Source organism: Orbicella faveolata, unplaced genomic scaffold (assembly GCF_042242905.1).
Source record: "Orbicella faveolata isolate gen_17 unplaced genomic scaffold, um_ofav_v1 contig_35, whole genome shotgun sequence".
Taxonomy (NCBI): domain Eukaryota; kingdom Metazoa; phylum Cnidaria; class Anthozoa; order Scleractinia; family Merulinidae; genus Orbicella; species Orbicella faveolata.
In genome coordinates, this window is record NW_028301564.1 from 27,933,857 (window position 1) to 27,952,500 (window position 18,644).

General features: G+C 38.4%; 2 protein-coding genes across 2 annotated transcripts in view; both read right to left on the reverse strand.

Annotated features, from left to right (window-relative positions):
• Positions 1 to 2,836: 2,836 nt before the first annotated feature.
• Positions 2,837 to 10,123, reverse strand: LOC110046618 (mitochondrial carnitine/acylcarnitine carrier protein-like). The gene is made up of 11 exons (XM_089272438.1): positions 9,896 to 10,123; positions 8,070 to 8,162; positions 6,940 to 7,067; positions 6,512 to 6,602; positions 6,070 to 6,190; positions 5,527 to 5,599; positions 5,154 to 5,194; positions 4,903 to 4,971; positions 4,201 to 4,250; positions 3,942 to 4,016; positions 2,837 to 3,565 (listed from the first exon to the last, which is right to left on the reverse strand). The coding sequence occupies exons 1-11, from the start codon at positions 10,031 to 10,033 to the stop codon at positions 3,503 to 3,505; spliced, it is 942 nt and encodes a 313-aa protein (XP_089128564.1). The 5' UTR covers positions 10,034 to 10,123; the 3' UTR covers positions 2,837 to 3,502.
• Positions 10,124 to 11,168: 1,045 nt separating this feature from the next.
• The window catches only part of LOC110047096 (dihydrolipoyl dehydrogenase, mitochondrial-like), a 9,830-nt gene continuing 2,354 nt past the window's right edge, over positions 11,169 to 18,644 (reverse strand). The window contains exons 7-19 of the mRNA XM_089272437.1: positions 18,363 to 18,407; positions 17,889 to 17,987; positions 16,851 to 16,952; positions 16,308 to 16,396; positions 15,845 to 15,909; positions 15,292 to 15,325; positions 15,124 to 15,160; positions 14,492 to 14,557; positions 13,977 to 14,047; positions 12,908 to 12,969; positions 12,651 to 12,778; positions 11,900 to 12,127; positions 11,169 to 11,482 (exon numbers count right to left, since the gene is read on the reverse strand). Of these exons, the coding sequence (XP_089128563.1) occupies positions 11,417 to 11,482; positions 11,900 to 12,127; positions 12,651 to 12,778; positions 12,908 to 12,969; positions 13,977 to 14,047; positions 14,492 to 14,557; positions 15,124 to 15,160; positions 15,292 to 15,325; positions 15,845 to 15,909; positions 16,308 to 16,396; positions 16,851 to 16,952; positions 17,889 to 17,987; positions 18,363 to 18,407 (1,092 nt within the window). The 3' untranslated portion in view covers positions 11,169 to 11,416. The remainder of the gene's footprint in view (positions 11,483 to 11,899; positions 12,128 to 12,650; positions 12,779 to 12,907; positions 12,970 to 13,976; positions 14,048 to 14,491; positions 14,558 to 15,123; positions 15,161 to 15,291; positions 15,326 to 15,844; positions 15,910 to 16,307; positions 16,397 to 16,850; positions 16,953 to 17,888; positions 17,988 to 18,362; positions 18,408 to 18,644) is intronic.

Sequence of the window (18,644 nt, forward strand, 5' to 3'; positions counted from 1 at the left end):
AGCATTATCTCATTATTAGCAGACGGCAAAACTGATGACCCACTGATGCGCGGAGACAAAACTGACAGCGGTACACGAAATGATCTCGTGCTTGGTAACCAGGTTGCTAGGTGAACGTGCTTTGTAAACTTTTGTAAACTTTCAATTTCTCTTTCTCGGTTAAGCCATTAGACGGGATTAGTTTCTGAACAAACCGTTGTGTAGCATTAGTCAGTAACTAGAGTAATTAAGTAACCTCTCAAAGTTCGTTAATTAACTTTTATGCACATATTTTAATCGATCGCGTCTTTTTTTTTTCGTTTTCACAAGTTTGAATTCTTACAATACAAATTTTTTCTAGGCGAATTGATTTAGTGAATGAGTTCTCTCTTTTGGAATACATCATTGACGATCATCCGATGACGTTTTTGGTCAAAATAATATGGCTGACGCAGAAAAATGGAAAGTTGACGAGTTTTAGGACTGAAGGCCCCTCTACGAAACAAAATGGCGACATGGTTCGGGAGATGCGTGTTTTGGGGTCATTTTTACGACGATATGAGTTTCATATATCCCTGCACCATAGAAATCACCATCAACTCCTAGCGTATTTCAGATTCTTTACTAACACTCACCGTTACTTTCACAAATTATATCATAGACCTACTTGACACATGTAGGTTAGGATTCATCATCTCTCTACCCTACCTTCGATCCCTTCCCCTGCTTCCCATTCCAACAAAAGCCCTCTGCCATGCCTCCAGTTGAATTTCATGAGTAAAAAAAGTGAACGGTTTCTTTTGCTTGTATCAGATCCACATCAACAAATGTAATCAAATGGAAGATCACGAGGCTTACGAAGAAAACCAGGAGTCATTGTGAAGTCACGGACCATAAAAAATTTTTTTTTTCTTGCGGCTTTTATTAACTCGTTTGTGAACAAAACGTCTGTTAAAGACCCTCGTGGGAGACGCTGTTGTTTTAATGTGGTTTCATAGCAATAGCTGAAGTCATTTGTTGATTAAAGTTCCTTTTGCGTTGTTATTTTCATTTCTTGAGATTGGTCTCTTTGTTGTTACTAATCTGTCCAACAAGTATTATTCTTCGTTTTCGCATTTTCCGGTGTCCACTTCAAAAGAAAGTGAAAAGCAAACATTTTTCAATGAAGTTAAATTACTTGTCAAAGGTAATGCTGTGAATTTTGTTGCCAATCAAGTACAGTGAGTGTACTTCACCGAAGCATTTCATTAGCACTAACAAAGCCTTTTTCATTTATTAGCATAGTCTCACCACTTTTAACAAAAGGATCTTAATTCATTTATGACAAATTGTTTTCCTCTAGGAGTAATTTGTCTCCTATTGTTTACAGATGGATTAGATCAACGGTGTTGTAAAGGAAATCATGTCTTCTTCTGGTTAGTTTTGGAGGGTATTATTTGGGCCGTATTTCTTATCAAGAGAAAGTTCAAAACTGTTTTGACCATTAATTCGGCGACTTTCTCGCGTTCAGTTGTCCGGCCTCGTAAAGGAGATTATTGACCTCCCTCTGTATTTGAAGACCAACTGAGAAATTTATTTCTGATGAATATTTAATGATCGCAAAAGAACTAAGAAAGTGATTTGTCAAAACGTCAAAAGAGGCATAGGGGCGCTATCTTTGTACTAAATGTGTACAAAGGCAAGATATTGCTTCCTTCCCTAAAGCTCAGCGCATAGACTCGTACTAACACTTAACATTTTCTCAATGGAGAGCTTTGAACGCAGATAAATACGTTAAGCGTTGAGCACTGCACAATAATGGCAAGAATAAGCGAATACAATGTGTCCTTCCGAGAAGATCAACTTTTACGAGGGAACGTTTTAAACATCACGGAAAGCAAGACGAAACGGCCGCCATTTTTTCTGCCGCAGATGAATCTAAAGAAAACTTCGACAAAATGTCAGCAGCCTGGCATAGAGCTGGATGTTCGCGGTCAAGGAGTGAAAACAGACGGCAAAGGTTTTAACAATAAGGCAGGACGGAAGCAAAAAAGAACGAGAAAACACAGGAATAAAGTGATCAGTTTCCAATCACCTAGCAACAAGACTGCAGCTCACAAAATTCCTGGGTTTTCTCTACCACCGATAAATTCCAAATCTCTAACACAAGACCCGGCCACGAAGAATGATCCCGGGTGTTCAAGTACGACGGTAACAACGCCACGACAGGACTTTGAAATCGTGTTTACCACGCTAATGAACGTAATTGAGCGAAGCAAGGAAGAACAGAAACGAACTGCGGAGAGATTTCAAAGGAGTATAGTACAGGGCGAGCAGAAACCAATTAACGAAAAACTACAGTCGCCATGGCCAGAGGAAGCGAAAACTGGCTGCTCACCTAAGGGATGTTAAAGGGAAATATTGCTGAAAAAAGCTCTCGATTCAAGAAGTATTTTACTCAAGGTTGATCTCAATCTTGCCTGTGGGAGACATGGTTTTGGGGCAAGAATTTTCATGGTGGAGAGTGACGCGCCAATATTGGGTTTAACAGTCTTTAAGCCATTTTGAACATACAAATGAATTTCAAATCAAAGAAAACCTTAGATTAACAGTTAACGAGGCAGAAAGTCCGCGAAGAGGGCTACACTTGATTAACAATTAGAGGTCCTAAGTTGATGATGAATGAAACTGCATTAAAAGCCCACAAGAAGGCAATTTGATCTTTGTTAGATTGAAGGAAGAAACATCTACCCAGTCCATCAAAGATTCCATCCTGCCACTAGCTTGATAATTGTTTACGGTAGTGCTCGTTTGAAGTATAGTTTCATACACATGATCAGATAACCTGCAAGTCTTGAATACATTGACTTTACCTTAATTTCCTACTGTCAGGAGCATTTTATTGAAAACTCTGTTTCATTTGATAAGTGCGCACTGCACTGAAATATATCCCTGCAATGAAATATTATTACCTTGCTTACCAAAAACATGCCATAGTTTTACAAATAGTAAAGAGTGAGCCCATTAAATTATCGCAATAAATACGACATTGGAAAAAATAAAATCGTTCAACTGAAAGTAACCTGAAGAACAAATTGTTAACCTTTATCTGGCTTAATTGATTCTTGCATATTTTTAATTGTTAGACATTCAACTTAAACTTCAAACAATCGTGAAAAACCATTTCACACTGTCCAACCGGTGAACAAAGGCACATTGAATTATGCTTTAGTGGCCACGGACGTCTAAAACAGTCAATAAATACTGTATCTGAGACCAATGACGACTTATAAGTTACACAGTAGTATACAGTACTTGCACCAAGACATGATTTTTGGGTCTAGAAGGTTCCCTAGCAACGTTTTTGGTATTATGTTCAAGAGGCTTATATTGAAGTCAAAAGTTAATTCATGCAGATGGTTGATTTCCAATGGCTAAATAAAACTTCGTAGAACGGCTTTTACGCGGGAAATCGTCGTTGCCATGGACACAGAATGTCAGCGAAACAAAATCGAGTCAGTGTTGACAGCCGCTCGGTTCCAGATCACCAGTTTGGCGCAATCCAGTCGAAGAATTTCATAGCGAGTTCAAAACCAAGGAAGCAAGCCTGTCGAAAAAACAAATATTATTTTACTACGTTAAATCAAAAATTAATGTTGGAGGAAGAGGAAGGGTAATCCTTCCCATTCCATCCAAATTAAGCTGACGGGCAGTACTATCACGTGTACAAGGTAGTTCTAACTTTTGGATGAAACCCTAGTGTGTGACCATACAAATGAAAGATATTGAGCAGTACTTTCTTGAAGTACTGTTTATTATGTTGTACAAGTTGGTTCGAATATTCAAGTCTAGGGATGAAACACTAGTGAGTGACCATTCAAATAAAAGGTATAAATTGAGCGGTACATTCATGTGGTGCTGTTTGTCATGCTGTACGAGAAATGAAGTAACTGTTGAGTTTAAGAATGAAAGCTTGTACTTACCGCATTTGCTGGGAAAGCTCTGAGCATGACTGGTGTTAATCCTCTGAATAGTGCCTTAGGGCCTTCCTCGCGCATCTAAAATGGAAGTAAGAGCAAGCACACAGTCAGGCAGATGAAATCAAAAGAAAATAAGACCCCAATTTGATGCAGAGAATAAAACGTTTGTAATACAGACAGAGCCCAGTGCCAGCTGCCTGCCTTACAGAGGAGTTTGCAGTAGAGTAATGCCTAGTCTGAGAGATTTGACAGTAAATCTTACCATGTGTCTAAACACATCTCTGACGCCATTAGGATAACTTCCCTCAGGTGCTATAGAGAAACAAAATTAAATTAGTGCAAATATTGGTCAGCCTTCATCGGGAATTTTATTACTGGCTGCCTAATAGGGGTGGCTTTTTAATAGGTGGCTGCTCAACATAGGGGTTCAGCTGTATTTTAATGAAGTTGAGTGGATGGACAGGGTTTTTTAATCTCTGCTAAAAGCTCATACATTTCTTTTTAACCTGCAATATGTGTTCACAAATACTAAGAGAAAGTAATATTTTGAGATAGGTGAAGCTTTTCTATTGTTTTTACCTCTATTAAGCAGCCACTATCCATTCCCCCAAGGGTGGCTGTTTAATAGGGGTAGAACTGTACACTCTAGTTTCCCAGTAGTGGACAGCCTTACCATCACAGTAAGATTAAAAAGAAACAGCTTAGAATAGGTGCCCAGTTATGGCATATCAATATAAATGTTTTAGTAACTGTATATGGCTGAAACAGTGACTCAAATTATGTCTGCCTGAGATGCCGCAGTTTAAAAATATTTTAGTTCATGCTAATGTCCTAGGTTACAATTTAGTGACCACTTTGGAAAGGTCTCCTTGGTCTCCCTTGATGCTGGCTGTGAAGAATAGTCTCTAATAAAGTTATTTTACAAAATATACAATGTAAATTCAAGTCAGGAATCAGGTTGTACCTGTTTGTAAGCGAGACTTCAACACATCAGGAGCTATAGCAACAGTCCAGTTCATCATGCCTGCCACTCCTGCCGACAAAAATCAGATTAGACGCAAAATAACTGTATCATGGTATTTTTGTGTTTTTTTTGTTTTCATTCCATGCCCTGCCAGAGAGGGATTCCCTTTTCTTTCTGCTTGGTGAGAGAAAAGTGGGAACCTATGCTCATATATAGCAAGCTCATGAATTAGAAATGAAACATTGACTTACCTCCAGCACAAAGGATTTTTAAAGCACCAACATCTTTTCGACTGCAAGACAAGAATAAGAAGTTGTGATACATACATATACATACATGTACATAATATTCAATCTCTAAGGTGTTAAAAGTAATAACAATGACTAACTTCAGACAAGTTCTGGCTAGAAAACAATGGATGATCTGCAATTTTCTGACTTCACAGGAGAAAGGAGACTAAAACACAACTCTGTATCATAGCCATGTAATTCATGCAAAGGACGGATTTAGGCCTGCGGCTGAGGGTCTTTTTGCAAAGTGTCGCAAAAAATAACTAAAGGCAGATAACAAGAATCACATGCAACCTAAATATCAATCTTTGACTTGTTGTAAACCAGTACATACGTCTTTCCTTCAGGAGTTAGTGCATTTAGAAGAAACTCATATGATATGAAGTACATTCCACTAGCAGGTACATCTGTGAAGGAAACAGTTGAAAAATTATAAAATTACCCTGTTGCTAATTAGCTCAGTCACTTTATTTTATTCTTGTAGACAAAGAATGGACATAGCACAAAACGCAACTGTCAGGGACACTTGAAAAATATACTGGTGATATGGGTAGGGAGGGGGTGGTGATCCCACCCAGAGGAGGTACATTCTCGACCCCAGAGGGGGCGCTCCTTTTGGTCAGCACCAAGAATCACGACCTCTGGCCTGACCCGGGTTTCTGAGCATGTGCAGAGTTTTCGTTTGGTATTCTCAGCCAATCAGATTTGTCACATTTGATGGAAAGTCTGTGAATCGAGGACTTCCAGTGTTGGACCAGCCCAGGCGCAATTCTTGGTGCTGACCAAAAGGAGCGTGGCCTCTGAGGACAAGAATGGAGGAGGAAGAGAGGCATGTATATCACCGGCTAAATACATCTACATGTCTCTGGAAACCTGCCTCTCAGTAAAGTAGCACATGTTCCTTTGTACACTCCTCTGATTCCACTTTGCTTGTAAAGTTTCTTCACCACATCGGCTGGGCCAGCATATTTCTTCTCCGCTCCAGAAGCTTGTTGGATCTAAGAAGAGGACAGGGAAATGAATCAGAATGTTATACTCTTGTACATATCCTCTCAACTACATCAACTTTACTATTCCTTTTCAATTTTAAGGGTTACAGTACAACTAGACATAAGTGTTCCTCATTTTGTAATCATGTGGGACATCCTTTGACTCTCAAAAGGGGAAGGAAATAACTGTAGGCAAACAATTTTTGGCTTGAGAAGAATGATGCAGTATATGAATTTTAAGACACTCTCAGAGTTAACTATTAGTGGAGAAAGAGTCACAAGATGTGAAACACCAGACCACCCCTCCCTAAATTATATAATGCTACTCACCTGTAAAATACACTTGATTCTTTCTCCTGGAGCCATAATAGCTGTTGTACAAACTCCAGCAAAAAAGCCTGATGTCAAGATTTGAAAATACCTGAAATATAACAAATTCAGGCATAGTCTAAATATAGTTTTTCAACCTATTTTTGTAAGATAGTTGTGTGTTGGTATGTTGGTCCATTGGTATGCAGATTGCAAAATTGTGTTAAGTAGTGAACTTTTCAGGAGTTTGCCAGCTAGGAGTTGTCACTTAATGGCATCTCTGTTTTTGATCACTTCAACCTCAAAATTTTACTTCTTATTTATTTCATCAATGACACATTACATGCTACTAGCAACGAATTGGGCTGTGACTAAATTTTTAATTAAGTCTACGATTGATTAATATTTTAACTCTACATTCAGTTAATAATATTTCCTAGTAATCTTACGTTGGTTCATCATGAGGGTTCTTGAGCTGTAATTTTTTACCGGTGTTAAATCCCCAGAAACAGATTGCAAATATTGGTGCCACACCCACAACTGGAGCAGCCAATCCTTTATACAAACCAAGAATTCCCTGCAATTGATTTGAGAATATTTAACAATTATTAAATTACACTCTCATCTGTAAGCCTACATGTAGTTCCTCCCACCCCCGCCTAATTGAATACAATGCGAACCCAGATCACTTCCCCCTGAAAATGTTATGTACAAAACAGAATAAAGTCAAAACGTTCCACAATGGCCACCTTAGCTGTTATGGGGTGGCAGGGGTGTAATGATCACATTTGCTCTGCTTTGTTTTGTATTTTGAGTGTTTCTTTTTTGTTTGTTTTTACCCTTTTTGGGGGCTGCCTAAATTTTGGATTTATAAAATGCATATTGTAGCATGTAAATATTGTATGTTTATGTAATCAAAATATCAATTGAACAGAAACCATACAGACACAGGGGTCAATGACACATGGTATGGATCAAGTTTTGTGAACCATTAGAATAGAAAATGGGGCTTTGTATGCACATGTACGCCAGCCTGTCAGTCAATTACTAACTGGCCATTGTTGAAAGGTCATTTTGGCAGTTAGAATGCAACGTGGAGATGTGGTCATTGTAGAGAACGTATGGACTGTCCACCAGGACAAAACAGTGGCAGTGGTCATTGGTGGAAGTTTGACAGTAATATGTGTGGTGGCAGGAAATACTATCCATACCTACCCACAGAAAGGTCGTCAGAAATTTCAGGAGAGAAGATAGTTTAAAACGCTGTTTATGGAAAGTATCATTTCAACTTTTTCTTAACAAAGACCACACTTTTCTAAGTTAGTTCTGAGAATATTGTTACTCCTTGAGAATGCATCAACATTGTTGGGAGATTTCAGCCAGTGATTATCATATGAACTTTGGGTGTATGGTTATACAGATGACATGAGACAGAGGACAAGCCTGCTAACAAGCTCTCAGAGCTTCAAGAATTGCTACGAGAGCCTGCTCGCAGAGTAACAGAGGAAACATATTTCTTTATTGTTGTTTTTTTTAGGAGAAATCATTTTTGTGACCTTATACTTCTTTTGAATCTCACCTCTTTCCTAACTGTCTTCAAGGCACAGTCAAGTGTTCCAGAGAACATTGGCTTCTGTCCTGGTTCAGGTTGAGGCATAGTTTGAAGGCGAACCTGAGAATAATTAACAAACAGAAGAAACTCCATAAACATTTTGTACTGTGATGGTCAACTGGCTGCTTACAACATTACAAAATAAACAAAAATATAATTATATCACTGGTCAGTGTCGACCAGCCTGAACAGCTCTGAAGGTGCAATGAAGTGACGTTAACAACGCATAAAATGTCAGCACCATTTTCAAGAAATCTCAATTGAATATTTGCTCCCTTGAATAGAGTGCACAATGTTTCAAATCTGCAGAATATAATTTTCTTCTCTTATTCCAGAAATTTTAAACAATTTTAAGACTTATCTTACTAAATTTGGAAGTGAAATTATTGAATACATAATTTATATAGATCGTTTTCATGTGACATCATCATTTTCTAAAATCAAAAACTAAAGAGCCACCAAAGTTTTTATCCCCATCAGGTATAAGAGGAGGTAAATTTACATGTATATCTGTTTACAATGTTACAGCTCAATAGTGTGCTTCGTTTGAAAAACAGCGTATTTTGAATTTCAGGGTTATGGCGGCATGCGACACAAAGCTACAATCACATTTGTCAAAAAATATATACCTATCTCATGATGTTTAGCTTTTTTAAAAGTTAGATCATTAGGAAAAGTGCTTATGTAAATGTTTGTATGTTCAGTACAGATAATCAGTCACCTAGATAGTCAAAGTAAGTTCCAGATGTTTACCCTATTTTCCGGCTGCCATATTGGTGCACCACAGAGGTGCACCAACATGGCATTTCCATACTGGGCTCTGTAAATTTCTGCGAAACATTTCGACAAATATCTGCAGTCTGGGAAAATGCACAAACCTAAAGCTTGGAGAAGTGTCTTCTCTATCTACTTCCTATAAGGTCACAATTTCTTGACTTAATCCACTGAATGATTTTTGATTCATTCTTTTATTGTGTGACAGTGAAAACGATCTATTATAATGAATAATTATAAATGAAAAAGAAAAATTACAAAGAAAGAAGAAACTCCATAAATAAACATTTTATCCAGTGAGGCTCAATGGGTTGCTTACAGCATAACAAAATCAACACAAACAAGATAATAAATATCAGTAGTGTCACGTTACATCACGTTCTAAATAACCAGCCTGAAGAGTCTGAATGGGCACTATGGAGGTCTGGGCTAGCGTGACAACAACAACACGTTTTCAAGAAATCTCAACTGAATATAAGCTCTCTTGCATAGAGTTGCAGTGTTTCAAAACTTCTGCTCTTATTCCGTAAATCTGTGAAATTTTAAATGGGTAATAATTTTAAGACTTAACTTAATTGGAACTGAAATTCTTGAATACATTATTTATATAAGCTTAATTGATAAGGAATAATTATAAATCGACATCTATAAGCTTGATATTTGAAAAAATAATAGTAGTCAAGTATTTCCGGACTGTCTTAACTACAATCTTTGCTGTCTTCTAATGTTTGAGTCCCTTACAGCTTGAGTTTTTGGTTGCAAACCTTAGCGATTTTGCAATCGTGTCAAACAGTACAAGTTTGATGGACTTTGGCCTTTGCCAAAAATAAAGCTAAAACCAGAACTTCTTCGTGAATTCTGATTTAAAGATAAACAAAAATATAAACAAGGCATTTCCATTATAGCCGAAAACGCGATTTCCCGAAAGCTACATACAGAAATTTTTAAGCAGACAGATTTTCTTCCATCCACGTCACGAAAGAGTGTATTTGACATGTACATTTCTTCAAAATATCTACCTTAATTGTGTCCAAGGGATGGCCAGATACTACGCAACATATTCCACCAAATCCTCCAGCAAGGAAGTTCTTGATCCCAGAGGTACTTCTGGTTTGCTTCTTTGGGGATTCCACTACTGCAAGCTCTTGTTCAGCCATGTTAAATTCGTGCACCGGTTGTAAGGATCTACTGCAAGTAATTTTACGATGCGCGCCGTCATGAAGTGGGAACGCAGGGACTGGGTTTGACTCTCGTACCCAGATCCTATTGACGCAAACGTTCCCGAATCCTGTTTTACCGATCCTAAGGGAACAAAGAAATCCTCTCATCAAATCAATTAAATAGAAGCTATGTAATGCTGCAATCTGATTGGCTGAGCCATCGCACACTATCGGCTATTTGTGTGCAGTAGCTAAATCGATCCGGCTAAATGGCAACCTTCTCGTTTCTCCGAGAAGACTGAAAGAACGATATTCACGGTTTCTTGAATTAAAAAAGACTGTTGAAAGAAACTGATAAACGTGCGTACACAATTACAAATTTCAAATGCCAACTCAAGCCACGCAAGGCTCCTGTGGGAGGTCGTCCCACAGGTGGCCCAGATATTCCACGAGCGCGCGTTGAAGCGCCCAGCGCCGAGTTGGCTTTAATCATCTCATATCCAACAAGCGCGAGTGGAATAACGCCTCCAAAATATGGAAAACTAATATGCAATACAAGTAAAAACGCCCAAGAAAATTTCGCGTACGCTAACCATATTTGCGGAACATGGTATAATGACTCATATACCATGATAGCTAAGCCAATGAAAATTCTTGAACTGCGTTATTCAATTTATTCCAGTTTTTAATCAGACATTATATGAGAATGTTTCAAAAATTGATCCAAATGCTACGTTTGTCTATAATCTGTGCACTTAGTCATGTGACGACTGGATTCATTCATTATTGATCTGAGGGGTTGGCACTTTGACTTGGTTAGGGTATGTGCTTCATATATGATAATTATTATGTATCATAGTTCTTCACATTATAGTCCACCCAGCTACCTCTGTACCGTAGCAGAAGTAGCTGGGTACATTATGTATAGAAGCACGATTCATATACATGATTATCATATATCAAGTAAGTACCGGTTAGGTCACTAGCAGCTGTTCAGGAAAGCTGCCCGCGCTTCAGCTGCTTATTCCAGAAGGGAGAATCATATCGCTTCAAAAGCAAGTCTCTGATGGTTTCAACCCGGTCTGCGCGGAAGGGAAGGTCTTTTTTTAAGATCAGTACTCGAACTCACACGTAAATTTCTCTTCTTTATTCTTAAGAATAAAAACTTCAGCCCTGACCGGTAATTTTCCATCTCATCATCCTGCATTTGGAGTATCAGACATGATCTCTGCGATAAGTAGGAAGCTATGAACATAAAAACTGTACAACTTCTTTACTGCATGAGCAGTCGTATGTTCCATTTTCAACTCGTGTTCATTATTATAGCCAGTAAGTGAGAGAGCTTTCCAAGCGGATTTAATCTCTCGCGCCGAGATTCATCTAAAAGTTGATAGCTTTTCCTGCATACGCTGCGATGTTAGCTTCTCGGAACGCTTCTGAGACCGTCTGAAACGTAATAAAACGAGAAAAGATTATTAAAACTTGCGTGAAGTTTCCAACTTTAATATGAAAACAGATCTTGATTAACCTCGCAATATCTGACCAGTTGTAGGTGACGTGACTGTTTTCCCACACAAAAAAATAGTTTTTCATGTTCGAAAATTAATAGTCACCGTTGGTTGACACGAAGAAAGGGTTACACCTAACCTACCGGGGATTGAATAAGTTTAGAGGACTCAGTCACGCAAACGTCACGCTATCCCACCCTGGTCGCATTAATGTCACGCTATTCCACAAATGGGTAAGTCACGCTATTGTATGTCTTCTTTCACAACCCTCTGCTGGTTTCAATTGTTCTAAAAATTCGAATTACCTTCAATTCCACAGTTATAAAACGATTATCTATTAAAACAAAACTCGTACCGGATGAGCGTGACACACACGCGCGATGTCCTCGCTAGATGCCCCATACTCCATTGCAAGCGCAGCCTCGTTGATCATTTCTCCAGCAGCTGGTGCGACCATATGACATCCCAGCAGTCGGTCAGTCTCCTTATCACTCAATATTTTCACCAGCCCGTCAATTTCGGCGTTCGTTCGTGCTCGACTGTTAGCGGAGAGAGGAAACTTTCCAATCTTGTAGGCCACGCCCTAGAAATACACAAAGGAACTGATTTCAGTTCGGCTGAGGAAGATTTCAACTGACGCGTATTTTTATAGGTGCGTACATACGGATTAAACTGGCTTTAACTACGTCTGAAAAAAAAAACAAAACAAAACAAAACAAAACACAAGGACGGCTCACATTTGAGGAAAGAGCTGAATAATCTTGAAGAATACCACTTTATATAACATGCATCTTTGGCAACATTCACTCACTCATTCTCGTCGTTCCAGCTGGGAAATAAGGCCATAATAACCTTTGGCAACAAGTAAACTGTTGTTAGCTTACTGTGTTAATGATTGGTGTACTTCACATTGACAAACCCATTGTCGTAAGCTTGTGCGAGGCAGGCGAGTTCGCTACTTTAAGTTACATCTGTTCGGTGAAGCCGAGGAGTTGAAGTATGTACTACCGTGTTTACAATTCGTCAGAAAGCCGAAAAAATCAGCAACTTAAAACCGCCCTCACCAAACAGCCCCCACACCTTTTTTTTTCACTCTATTCAGTTACCTCCTCTTTAAGCATTTCTTCTGTCTTTCCAACCCATGCTACCTCCGGGTGAGTGTAAATCACGTTAGGAACACAGTTGTAATCAATATGTACCGCACCTCCAGCAATGCCCTCTACACAGATTATACCTGAAGGGAATTATACGCAACAATGTTAAATCCATAGGAAGAAAGATTTCTAAACCAGCCCTTTAATCAAGTAGATATTTGTTGGTATCCTTTTGCCGACATAAATTAGGTAAATAACACTGGACAAACCTTCGTCCTCAGCTTTGTGCGCCAACATTGGTCCATGAATACAGTCACCGATGGCGTAAATACTGAAAAGAATACAACATGATAGAGTTAGAGCGATTTCAATTAAGTGTCGTAAAACCAAAACCAAAGTAATTCTAGCCAATCACAAACAACGTAGAAAATCCAGTGAACCAATCAAAACTCGAAGCAAATACATGTAGCTGACGCAAAGCGCAGGAAAACGTGTGCGGAAGCGTCAAGATTAGCTTTGGTTTTACTTCTGATTGGACGAAAAAGTGGCGCGAGTTTTCTAAGCCAATCGTGTGGCGTAATAATGCAAAGCCAATTACTTTTCAACACTCAAGTAAAATTGTACCAAAACATTTGAAAAATTTTAAAGTTCTCAATATAAATCAGCTACTACTGTAGTTCACCGCGCATTTCAGAACTGAGCGAAGAAGGTTTACTACATGTGGCCAGTTCCAACTAAGAAGAAACCTGTAAACATTGCGACGAAATAACGCCCCGTCCACACTACGCCGGAGGAATTTGAAAACAGACGGTTTCCCTCTGAAAACGCATCAAATGTTTACCGTCCACATTACGCCGGAGGAATTTGAAAAAGGAGGTTTCACCCTGACAACGTATCAAATGTTTTCCGTCCACACTACAGCGGAGGAATTTGAAAAAGGAGGTTTCACCCTGAAAACGCATCAAATGTTTTCTGTCCACACTACGCCGGAGAAATTTGAAAAAGGAGGCTTCACTCGGAAAACGCATCTCATGTTTTCCGTCCAAACTACGCTGGAGGAATTTAAAAACGCAACAATCACCGGTCATTTTGGATTTGTGTTTGAGGAAAACTTGGTCAGAGAAATCACATGATTATCGTGACGCCATCGTTTTTGAAAAGGACCGAAAAGCTCTGTCTGGTGGGCGTTTTCAAATTCCTCCGGTTTGAAGAGCGTTTTCGAGAAGCTTCGTTTTCGTGTCGGGTTAGTGTGGATAACCGTAGAAGCTGCGTTTTCAAATTCTTTCGGCGTAGAGTGGACGCTGCCTAAAGCACGAATAGGAAAGAGACAAGCCTTACCTAGGGACGCTGGTTTGGAATCTTTCATTGACAACAACTCGGCCACGAGGATCAAGTGGAATACCAACTTTCTACAACAAACAAATGAGTTCACATTCATTGCCTGTATTCTCTTGCAATGCCTTCTGCCAGCCTCATAGCTGATACGTACTGAAACTTTCTACAAAATATCTACAGGTAAACTAAGAACTTTTAAATCATACTTATCAACGTCGCGCACAATCACCTTGATAGTACATGCAATGTCATATTTGGGAATAACGGAATCCCATAAGTTGGAGGTAACTTTAAATGGACCATCCATACATACATACATACATACATGATTTATTTGATAAAGCAGGTTACAGATCAATTGGCAAGACGTTAAGTCCTGATGTGGACCTGCACTATCTAAGATAATAAACCCGCGGGCGACACACTTGTCAGAAGGAAAAGAGTGCAACAACATTACAAGAAACACCCAGACGAGTTAGACGGCGTGCGGAAAAGTTTCATATGACTAACAGACTGACCTCCAAGCCTAATCGAGTAGTATACGGTCTTCTTCCAACACAAACTAAGAGAACATCTCCTTCAAGCTGTGGAATAAAACACGAGTTAGCGACACTTCAAGAAGTCAAACACAACAACAACAACAAATACAGCTGACACTTTAAAGCAGTGTCCCCTAATTAGTATGGTGTTTTTATTCTTCAGGCTATAAGGTTTTTTGACACTTTAATAAAGTTCTCACTCACTCACTCACAAAGTCAAAACGACGTTTGATTTGCCACAAAACCCCCGGGGGACTCCAATACAAAAAGGACGGGGGTACCCGTTGTAACTTTTAGGGGTTAGAAGAGCGGTTTTGGTACGTCTTGGGGTGTTCAGCCTCAAAAGGTCCACAGTGGGAGCTTCTGCGGTACCTTACAGGGTATCGAGCCGAAAAAAAATATGACAGGAGATAACGTGATGTTTTAGAATTGGCACCTCTTTAATAGAGGTGAAAAAAATTTCAAACCAAGCCCACAAAACAGGATCTTGCTACCTCTTAGGGGTTCTTTTCAAAATTTCTGACGAGCACCACCATCCTTTTTATATGGTTCCCCCCCCCCCCCCCCCTCGTCACCCCTCCGCGTCCAAGATAAACCCGTCCATTTCGTACCTCTTCCTTTTTCGACCTATCCTTGGCTGACTCCACACTACAATGAAAGACAAACAGCAGGATAATTTAGCATCACTTTTCTCTCTTTTCGTCATTTGCTACCACAAATTTTCACTAATTGCTCACGAGCTGTTCACATGCTTCATAAACATTTTATTATTTTCTTACCTGACTTTGATTCCACCTTCTGTTCTGGTAGCACCTGAAAAAAAGTGCTTGTGAACACTAATTTGTGATCTAGGTTTAGAGAAAAACAGAATTTAACCAAACCCAGCAAAATACATAGGCCTGACCCCTTTCCATCTTGAGGGGTACTCATCTAGAGTGTGAAATAGCCACATGCCATCCCAAAGGTTATGGTTTTCACGTTGCTTTGGTCTAAAAATTAGTCACAGATATTGCCAGTTTGGTATAAAATGAGAGGGGACCAAGAAAGTGTATGGTATATATACACATGCTTCATCTTTAAATGAAAAGGATAGCTAGTGAAGTAACCAAAAAAGATTGATTGGATGCTGTAAAGAGAGATTTGTAAACCTCTTGAGGTATGTCAACAGTCAGGGTATAGAAAGAAAAACAAGAAAATCCAAAATCAGCAACTCGATTGTCTGAGACATATTTCCTTCTCTGACTACAATTATTGACCGAAATGTCCTGCCCATTTACACTCACAAAGAAAAATTCTCTACGTCAACAAATGCACAGTGAAATATTAACTTACTGGTCACCATGGTGTTCAGTTTAAACTTCATTCCTTGTTTCTGCAAAATTCTTTGGAAATTTTTCCTGAAAACCCAAAAAGAGGTAACAGCGAACATAATTTTGATAATATTCATGAATGACTTTGTTAATTAAACAGTTATCAATGTCAAAGGAGCAGAGTCAAGGTATTTTGAGTTATTTTGGACACGTACAAAGTTACCTTTCAATTGAAGGAAACCTGAAAATAGCAGTTTATTTAAAGATAGAACAACACCAAAAAGATAATAATAAGAATCTGATGTTTCAATCATTCATCAACAAATTTAAGTACAGTTGAAGGGTCAGACATGATATCAAAGATATCATCACAGTGAAATTATCATAATAGTTATAATAAATAAGTTACACGTGTTCAAATACAGCTTTCGTCAGGGCTTGAAATCCTTGTAAAACACTGCAGTTTACATAATAAATGAACTTACGAGACTTCCATGTCAATGCCTAGCCCACCGATATGACCCAAGAATTCAATAGCAGTGACTTGTGAGCCCAGTCTAGACCACACAGAACCCTGTAAAATAACAACAACAATGAACAACTGGCAAAACCAGTACAGATCTGACAACCTATACTCAGTTAGGCATACAAAATAGGCCATTTTCAAGTTGCTTTTGGTTAGTTTTTCCTGTTTCAAAATGTGTCTTTGAGTGCTTAACTTTCAAAGCAAATGAGTTTGACTTCCATGAAAATGATTGTGCAGGTGAAGCGCATTTATTTAAGGGTTTTGTACTAATGTTCGTTTTGACAACAGGGGAAAAGGCCACTCAGAAATGTTTTTATTTTGCATATGTTCCGTACTTTCTCATAATCACTTTACAGTGAACAGCTGTCAGACTGCTTGTCAAGACCTGCATTACCATCAAGAGATTTTACATCAGTCTCAGAGTGTAGTAATGCGAAATCAAGGCAAATGCAAATGCCTTTTGACACTCAACTGAAAACTGCTCTGATGGTGACAAACTTACCAATTCAACACCAATCACTCCTGCTCCTATAAGAATCATTTTTTCTGGGACTCTATTGAGGGAGAGTGCACCAGTCGAAGAAATTATCACTTTTTCATCAATCTGTGGAAGAGTCCAAATGAAAACAAAGAATTAAAGATGTCAGTCCCACAATGGTCTTGTTCTACAGCCACCTGTTAATAATCCCTGCCAATTCCACCTCTGAATTGACAAAGTACTCTCCTTCTTAAGGGAGAGATGGCTTGCTGTAGCCTAAAGTTTAACAGCAATATTTAATGCCCAACTGAACTAGCTTTAAACGCTACATACTGCATTAAAACCCACCAATAAGACAGCACATCCTAAAAAGCTATGCTTTAATAGGAACACAGTTCTAACTAGCATGAGCTGTTCACATAATGATGGCAGGAACAAAGATAACAAGAAGATAATCAAAATAAATGAGTGATTTCCCTTTCTTTTATACCTTTCTAAGCAAAAAAAGAACACACACTTTTTCTGTGTTTCTAACGAGTTGAATTATAGCCTGAAACAACTGTGAAAGTTTGAGAGAACTTGAAAAAGCCTGCGGTTTGTATTCCCTGTGGCCTGCAGCTCTTGTTCCCACAGTTTTTCTTGTCTCCTAAACTTCCACTCATGTTTCTATTACTCAAAAGAAACACAGAAAATATTTTTTATCATTCAAAGGCATTATTAAACTCATTATTGCATCTTATCTTGAAAATCAAGTAAATCTCATAAAAGGATGGTTTGCAAGTGGACAACAGAAAAACACTAAACAAGTAATTAATACTTCTATTCAGAAAAGGACTAACTGTGACATCAATTGAATATAATTATTACTCAATCCAATTCAAAGAATTCAAGAATGGCATGTTTCTCACCTTTAAAAAAAAAACACACAAAGCAGAAGCCCTAAGGGAATGGGCAACCATGCTCTGTATCATGACTTTTAGTAAATTAGAATATTATTACTATTATTACTATTACTTGGGCTCATGGTTTGCTGCATAAAATTGAATTATGTTAATTTCCCACCTCAGTTCCAGGGAAAGGTGTCACTTCTGATCCAGTGGCGATCAAGATATTTTTGGTCTGTATTACTTCTGAACTTCCATCCTCCTTATGTACTGTAACCTTGACAACAAAACCAACCAAACAACAGCTTACTTCCAAGCTACTAAATAAATGCTAACCAGATATAGTTGTAATTTGAAGGAAAGTTCTTGGAGAAGCCATATGGCTGACTGGTGTAGAAACTCTATTTTGCAGGTTACTGTAGGCCATCCAGTAACTAGAAAGTGTAAGTGAGAATTAATGGACGGTCTAATATGGGTCGCTGGTCTATTGTTAGCTGATCTATTGTTAGGTTACTGTTAGTACTGTAAGTTATTGTAACAAATTTTGTTGCATTACTGCACCCTTCTTTGACTCGTATGTATCCACATGATATATAAGTAAATGATCAGCTGTAAAAATAGTCATAAGAACAATTTAATTAATTTGTCCCACCTCATTTGGTCCAGAAATTGATCCATGTCCACTAACTTGGGTTACCTGGAGAGTAACACATACCTTAAATAATAGATTGTTTTATATTTGTTTATTTATTTACAGTGTCCCCAATTAGCACATTTAATAGCACTAAATACATTTGACACTTAAATAAAGTTATTATCATTATTATTATTGACAACACTTTGAGAACAACTGCTCGAGATAGTTCATGGAAAACTCAGAAAAGGCATCAAAAAGGTCATGGAAAGTATGAATTTTAAAGGCTCAAAAGTGAAG

Excerpts from the sequence above, each read along its gene's own strand:
- LOC110046618 (XM_089272438.1), bottom strand. The coding sequence starts at position 10,033 with ATGGCTGAACAAGAGCTTGCAGTAGTGGAATCCCCAAAGAAGCAAACC. Across the intron at positions 4,251-4,902 it reads GAAGTCTCGCTTACAAACAG|CACCTGAGGGAAGTTATCCT; the intron begins GTACAACCTGAT and ends GTTTCTCTATAG. Across the intron at positions 4,017-4,200 it reads GAGATGTGTTTAGACACATG|ATGCGCGAGGAAGGCCCTAA; the intron begins GTAAGATTTACT and ends CTTCCATTTTAG.